Source organism: Sinocyclocheilus anshuiensis, unplaced genomic scaffold (genome assembly GCF_001515605.1).
Source record: "Sinocyclocheilus anshuiensis isolate Anshui unplaced genomic scaffold, SAMN03320099.WGS_v1.1 scaffold420, whole genome shotgun sequence".
In the NCBI taxonomy this organism is placed as follows: domain Eukaryota; kingdom Metazoa; phylum Chordata; class Actinopteri; order Cypriniformes; family Cyprinidae; genus Sinocyclocheilus; species Sinocyclocheilus anshuiensis.
The window spans coordinates 336,325-344,254 of record NW_015557082.1 but is presented as its reverse complement, the minus strand read 5'-3'; the positions used below and the strand labels follow the sequence as shown (position 1 = coordinate 344,254).

Genomic DNA, 7,930 nt, shown 5'->3' with positions numbered 1-7,930 from the left:
TGTTTAATTGGGGTGGAAACTAAACTCTTCAGGACACCGGCCCTCCAGGACCGAGTTTGGACATGGCAGGATGCTCAAACTATGTGATAATGCAAAAGATGATATCCTTGCGAATCTGTTGCCTGCATGTCGTACCAAATCCATATGCTGTTATTTTCCCATTGGAGCACAAAAAAAGAAATTTTCGCAGATTCTTTGCGCTGCACTTTTCCATACAACGATAAAAAACAGAGCTCACTGTGACCGTGTCTGTCTTTTTAAGAGACAATAGCCGGCTTTCAATTACAAATTTGTGCAAAACTTTTGTGATATTTTAGAAATGCTGATTTAAAAAAACATGTTGTGAAATGACAGTGTTTCCATTAACCTATTGCCCCTGTTTTCGAATTTCCTGAAAAACACCTCATGTGAGCGTAAACATTTTTGCAATATTTGGGAGTTTATGCGGAATTGACGTTTTTCCCATCGGGCGTGTTTTCAATTCTAAATTACAATTTGCGCAATTTGAAGGGTAATGTCTAATGGCTAATGTCTCTTAAAAAGGTGCACAAGTCTACATGACTTGTGCGCTATTTGCGAAATCTTATGAAGCCAAACAGTGTTTATTTTTTCAAAGCTCGTCAACTTTCCCTCTCTTCCTCATGCAAAGCTGACGTATGGCTTCAGAAGACTACGTTTGGACAAAGACATGTATGGAAAAGAGGAAAGTGAACATTTCGTGTCATGTGCTTTGGCGTTGGTTATATGTTTGAAAGAGCGCAAAATAACACTTTCATAACTAGGCTATGGATGTGTTTGAATATTTTCGAAATTTGGCTAAACTAGTCAACTTATCCATGTTAAGGATGCGCAATATAATTAGACTAGCTCTCTGCACCCCAGTCGGATACATCTTTTAAAGTGTGTACATAAGTCACATTTCTGTGTTCATCTTGATAGAACTGGGAGAAGTTAGTAATTTTTTTACTTAACAAACCAAGGAATTTTTTTTGCAGATTATTTACACTGCAGCTTTCCATTCAACAATAAAAACCAAAAAGAGTTAATTGTGACCTTGTCTGTTCTTCTTTTAAGTGACTGCATCTCCTAAAGCTTCGAATATTTTTTTCGAAAGCTTGTTTCGAAATTTATAATCACTGCATCAGCATTATTCCTGGCCCAAAATGGTGTTGAATTTACTGTATGTAGTAACCCAACATGATGTTTGAATCTGTATGCAATTTTTGACGCACAGGAAGATCATCGGTAAATGACGACTTTCGTATTCTTCCTCGCGCATAAACTGTCCTATTGCTTCAGACGACTATCGGCTGCTACGTTTTTGGAGTGTTTGGACAAAGAAATGTTGTGTGGAAAAGTGGACAGTGGAAATTTCTTCTTTTGTGTTCTGCGAAAAAAAATAAAAATAACAGCATACAGGTTTGGAACAATAATTTTTTTACAATTTTTCTCTTTAGCGCCCACTAGCATGAGGTGTGAGTGGAGACTAGTTGAGTGTGTGTCTGGCCACCAATTGACATCCCACTTCTTGTTGTAAAGCATTTACAATTCTTCACATATGATTTGCCGTATTTTTATTCACTTTGGTGTAGGGCTGCACGATAAATCGCATGCGATATTTAATGCGCCTCTATAAGATGCGCGTTAAATATCGCATGCGATTTATCGTGCAGCCCAACTTTGGTGTTTTGCATTTTGATTTCTGTCATGGCAGTCATCAGCTTCAAATTATTTAAATTATTTTATTTTGGGGTGATCATTAGTGAATGCTGCAGCAATGCTGTTCCCCGAACCCATCCGGGTCGACTCTAGTGTGACGGACTCCCTCACTCCCGGGACACTGGGAACGGGTCATGAATTAATTCCCTGTGTAACTCTGGTGCAGATCCAAGTCTTAACTGTGTTGTGTTTTTTCTCTCTCTATCCCTTTCCTCTCATCTCTCTCTCCTCCTCCTCATGCTCTTTTCATTTCCTCTGGCTATCTGTTTCTTCACTCCACTTCCATCTCGGCCTCTGTGTCACTCTCTTTTATCTCCCACACTCCCTTCATCTTTTTTTCCTTTCTATCTGACCCCGCCCCCCCCATCCCTCCATCATCCTCTTCCTCTCATTCCCTCTAGCAACAGCTGCAGGCCCAGCACCTTTCCCAGCATGCTGCCCAGGGACTGGCCATGGCCCCTCACCACTCCGGCCTGCCTCACCCGGGACTGGCTCTGGGGGGCGGAACTGGGCTGCTGGCCCTTTCCGGGGCCCTCGGGGCCCAGCTGGCCTCTAAAGAGGAGCGAGCCCATTTTGAGGCCGTGGCAGCGGCGGCCGCAGCAGAACACCACAGAGGTATAACAAATAAAATCATACTGACAGATCACTTGACTGGTTTATTAACACCAGGGACAGAACTATCAAGTGCAGTTATAATGGTGCAATGTTTTAATCGGTGGGATTACAACGAATGCGTAATCGGATCCATCTTTCAGAGTAAGCAGAGGCCAATTGTTGTCCAATTAACGTCTGTAAATGCTGGACGAAGCCGAGCGTCAAATACATGATCTAGCTCTGTTAGTTTGACTGTGCAAAAACCAGACTGGTACAGTTTCAGTCAAAAGTACGTGTAAATGCATGCATATATTATAGTTATAACGTCTCATGCTTTTTCTCTTTACCTGTATGTACTAATTAATCTAGAAATGTGGAGTGTTCAGTTTTAGTACATTACTCTTTAGGGCTACTAACACATTTTCTGATAAAACAACTTTAAAATGTGATTTAAAACAAAAACTCTAGGTTTGCTGCATTTGTAGGGTTGTACAATTTGGCCAAAAATGTCTTTTTTTTTTTTTTTGTGTCAATTTTGCTAAATAATAAGTAATAGTAGTATTTTTAATAAAAAAAATAATAATGAGATATTATTATTATTATTATATTTCACTGAAAAATAAAACCGTAAAAACTTTACTGTACACCTGTAAAATTAGAGTACTAATGAGCAGCATGTTTAGAGGCGCACCAATTTTTTTGATAATCACATTGAGCCATATTTTGATTTTGGTTTTATTTTGATAAATCGTACATCTTTATTACTAATCCCATACTGTTTTGTTACAAACACGATTTATGAATCATCTGGCTTGTTGTGGCAATGTTTTCTAAAATTTAGTGAAAAGGGATCAGACTATAGTTGTGGTCACATTTGTCGCTATAGTGTGGTGACATTTCAGTGAAATTTTGTGTGAAATCAGCTTTCTGTTGGTCAGTGTGGCGAATCCACCAACTTGAGCATGAGCGAAATTTGTGTGGGGAACTTTTTTGGCTCTCACATGAAGATAATTTCATATGACTAAATGACTATATATCACCCACAAAAATTTGCTGAACAGCGATAAAGTGTGACTGCACCTTAACAATTTAGACTTTAAAAATACTGTAGACTAACTTTGAAGAAGAGATATGAATTGTACCTACAGATTAGAATATCATAGACCAGACTTAAGTGATCTAGAAAGATGCTAGCAATTGCATTGCACTAGTCACATTTTCTTTCTAAGACTTAAACTCTACCCTGAAATGTTGACCAGTTCGTCTTTGAAATCTGTCAGCTTATATATCATCAATGAAACATGAAAGAGTGGGAACTGAAGGAATATGCTTTTGTTATTATTAGCGGGGGGGAAATTGTTTTGCCAGGTGTAGGTTGAGATTTGTCTAACCGTCATAGTCACATTGTTTGTTTTTTGGTTTGTTTTGACTGGCCACGGGGACGTTTACCTGCCCTTCCCATGATCCCCATAGACCGTGAACCTGGACCAGTGAGTATCAGTAGTATCTGTCCGTTTTCTCTCTCTCCTCTTGCTCTCTGTCTCTTTCTCTCAGTGCAGACTTTCATGCATTAGGCGTCTCTATTGCCTGTGGGTCCAGCAGTTATGGAGCTGATTTGATTTATCCCTCGTCTCCTACATCATTATCTCTTTCTTCTCGCTCGCACACACACTTACACGCACATCCTCTGTCTCAGCCATTCTCCCTTTCCACTCATTTTCTCATCTTTCTCTTCCTCTTCCAGAGTTCACTTTCTAACGGAGACAAAGGCAGGCCTTCAGACTACCTCAGCAACGGAAAAAAGAGAAAAGCAGATGAGAAGGAATTTATGACCGACTACGTAAGTGTTCTTTCGTTGTTAAATCTGCATCGTCCTTTTATGAATCATCCACATGATCTTTATTTGATTTAAGCACATGTAGGGAATAAATAAAGAGGTGCTTAACTCTGAAGCGTGTTCTCTTTCAGGGCAGCGACGCGGAGAAGAGCGATGACAATTTGGTCGTTGACGAGGTCTGTTTGTGTTAAAGAATGAACTTAAAAATAAGGCTGACCATGTTTTCCCCTGATTAAGCCGTCGTGTGCATTGCGTTCCCTCAGGACCCTTCTTCTCCAAGGAGTGTGCAGTCGTACTCCTCCAGAGAGAATGGATTAGATAAACTCCCTCCTTCCCGTAAGGAGCCCCAGGCCAGTCCGACCTCGCTGGCTTCCTCCAGCAGTGCTGCTTCCCCTTCACGCAGCAAGGAGCCTCCTCCAGTACGTACTTAAAAACACACGCAATCATGTTCGTTTGATGTTAAACAAATGCATTTCTCATTTAGCAAGCAAGTTCCTTTCCCTCCCCGAACTAAATTCTCGCAAAGCCCTTCACTGCGACACCTTTTTTTTTTCCACCTGCACAAAAAGCCCCCCCCTCGCTTCATCCCTCCATCGTCCTCTTCCTCTCGTACCCTCTAGCAACAGCTGCAGGCCCAGCACCTTTCCCAGCATGCTGCCCAGGGACTGGCCATGGCCCCTCACCACTCCGGCCTGCCTCACCCGGGACTGGCTCTGGGGGGCGGAACTGGGCTGCTGGCCCTTTCCGGGGCCCTCGGGGCCCAGCTGGCCTCTAAAGAGGAGCGAGCCCATTTTGAGGCCGTGGCAGCGGCGGCCGCAGCAGAACACCACAGAGGTATAACAAATAAAATCATACTGACAGATCACTTGACTGGTTTATTAACACCAGGGACAGAACTATCAAGTGCAGTTATAATGGTGCAATGTTTTAATCGGTGGGATTACAACGAATGCGTAATCGGATCCATCTTTCAGAGTAAGCAGAGGCCAATTGTTGTCCAATTAACGTCTGTAAATGCTGGACGAAGCCGAGCGTCAAATACATGATCTAGCTCTGTTAGTTTGACTGTGCAAAAACCAGACTGGTACAGTTTCAGTCAAAAGTACGTGTAAATGCATGCATATATTATAGTTATAACGTCTCATGCTTTTTCTCTTTACCTGTATGTACTAATTAATCTAGAAATGTGGAGTGTTCAGTTTTAGTACATTACTCTTTAGGGCTACTAACACATTTTCTGATAAAACAACTTTAAAATGTGATTTAAAACAAAAACTCTAGGTTTGCTGCATTTGTAGGGTTGTACAATTTGGCCAAAAATGTCTTTTTTTTTTTTTTTTGTGTCAATTTTGCTAAATAATAAGTAATAGTAGTATTTTTAATAAAAAAAATAATAATGAGATATTATTATTATTATTATATTTCACTGAAAAATAAAACCGTAAAAACTTTACTGTACACCTGTAAAATTAGAGTACTAATGAGCAGCATGTTTAGAGGCGCACCAATTTTTTTGATAATCACATTGAGCCATATTTTGATTTTGGTTTTATTTTGATAAATCGTACATCTTTATTACTAATCCCATACTGTTTTGTTACAAACACGATTTATGAATCATCTGGCTTGTTGTGGCAATGTTTTCTAAAATTTAGTGAAAAGGGATCAGACTATAGTTGTGGTCACATTTGTCGCTATAGTGTGGTGACATTTCAGTGAAATTTTGTGTGAAATCAGCTTTCTGTTGGTCAGTGTGGCGAATCCACCAACTTGAGCATGAGCGAAATTTGTGTGGGGAACTTTTTTGGCTCTCACATGAAGATAATTTCATATGACTAAATGACTATATATCACCCACAAAAATTTGCTGAACAGCGATAAAGTGTGACTGCACCTTAACAATTTAGACTTTAAAAATACTGTAGACTAACTTTGAAGAAGAGATATGAATTGTACCTACAGATTAGAATATCATAGACCAGACTTAAGTGATCTAGAAAGATGCTAGCAATTGCATTGCACTAGTCACATTTTCTTTCTAAGACTTAAACTCTACCCTGAAATGTTGACCAGTTCGTCTTTGAAATCTGTCAGCTTATATATCATCAATGAAACATGAAAGAGTGGGAACTGAAGGAATATGCTTTTGTTATTATTAGCGGTGTGCTAATTGTTTTGTCTGGTGGAGGGGTGAGTTTTGTCTAACCGTCATAGTCACATTGTTTGTTTTTTGGTTTGTTTTGACTGGCCACGGGGACGTTTTCCTGCCCTTCCCATGATCCCCATAGACCGTGAACCTGGACCAGTGAGTATCAGTAGTATCTGTCCGTTTTCTCTCTCTCCTCTTGCTCTCTGTCTCTTTCTCTCAGTGCAGACTTTCATGCATTAGGCGTCTCTATTGCCTGTGGGTCCAGCAGTTATGGAGCTGATTTGATTTATCCCTCGTCTCCTACATCATTATCTCTTTCTTCTCGCTCGCACACACACTTACACGCACATCCTCTGTCTCAGCCATTCTCCCTTTCCACTCATTTTCTCATCTTTCTCTTCCTCTTCCAGAGTTCACTTTCTAACGGAGACAAAGGCAGGCCTTCAGACTACCTCAGCAATGGAAAAAAGAGAAAAGCAGATGAGAAGGAGTTCATGACCGACTACGTAAGTGTTCTTTCCGTGTTAAATCTGCTTCATCCTTTTATTAATCATCTTAATTACGGTCTTTATTTGATTTAAGCATATGTAGGGAATAAATAAAGAGTCGCTAAACTCTGAAGCGTTTTCTCTTTCAGGGCAGTGACGCGGAGAAAAGTGATGACAATTTGGTCGTTGACGAGGTCGGTTTACGTTAAAGAACGAACTTTAAAACGAGGCTGACCATGTTTTCTCCTGATTAATCCATCATGTGCATTGTGTTCCCTCAGGACCCTTCTTCTCCAAGGAGTGTGCAGTCGTACTCCCATTCTCCCTTTCCACTCATTTTCTCATCTTTCTCTTCCTCTTCCAGAGTTCACTTTCTAACGGAGACAAAGGCAGGCCTTCAGACTACCTCAGCAATGGAAAAAAGAGAAAAGCAGATGAGAAGGAGTTCATGACCGACTACGTAAGTGTTCTTTCCGTGTTAAATCTGCTTCATCCTTTTATTAATCATCTTAATTACGGTCTTTATTTGATTTAAGCATATGTAGGGAATAAATAAAGAGTCGCTAAACTCTGAAGCGTTTTCTCTTTCAGGGCAGTGACGCGGAGAAAAGTGATGACAATTTGGTCGTTGACGAGGTCGGTTTACGTTAAAGAACGAACTTTAAAACGAGGCTGACCATGTTTTCTCCTGATTAATCCATCATGTGCATTGTGTTCCCTCAGGACCCTTCTTCTCCAAGGAGTGTGCAGTCGTACTCCTCCAGAGAGAATGGATTAGATAAACTCCCTCCTTCCCGTAAGGAGCCTCTGCCCCAGGCCAGTCCGACCTCGCTGGCTTCCTCCAGCAGTGCTGCTTCCCCTTCACGCAGCAAGGAGCCTCCACCGGTACATACTTAGAAACACACACAAACTAGGGCTGCACGATTATGACAAAAATCGTAATTGTCGATTATTCCCTTGAAATTGTGATTGTTAATTACGATTATCACAGTTTACATTGAATGATGTTTATACCATTGTTTGATGCAACTGCATGCCGTATTTTTATATGAAAATAAACAAGATGAAAACACTCTTACTGAAAAACCTTTAGTGCTTTTCTATAGTATTAAGCCTCAAATGTCAACTATACATCGGATTGGT

The 7,930-nt window shown here is 40.6% G+C and overlaps 1 protein-coding gene across 3 annotated transcripts in view; it reads left to right on the top strand.

The window, feature by feature from the left end:
- The window catches only part of LOC107676966 (transducin-like enhancer protein 1), a 40,298-nt gene that overhangs the window by 23,091 nt on the left and 9,277 nt on the right, over positions 1-7,930 (top strand). The window contains exons 7-12 of one of the 3 annotated variants that reach the window (XM_016471730.1): positions 2,121-2,334; positions 3,787-3,803; positions 4,058-4,153; positions 4,282-4,326; positions 4,414-4,480; positions 7,578-7,672. In XM_016471730.1, coding sequence (XP_016327216.1) covers positions 2,121-2,334; positions 3,787-3,803; positions 4,058-4,153; positions 4,282-4,326; positions 4,414-4,480; positions 7,578-7,672 — 534 coding nt within the window. Of the gene's footprint in view, positions 1-2,120; positions 2,335-3,786; positions 3,804-4,057; positions 4,154-4,281; positions 4,327-4,413; positions 4,481-4,725; positions 4,985-6,393; positions 6,456-6,709; positions 6,806-6,936; positions 6,982-7,510; positions 7,673-7,930 lie in introns of those variants that run through there. The other 2 variants (XM_016471732.1, XM_016471731.1) reach the window with 2 other exon arrangements.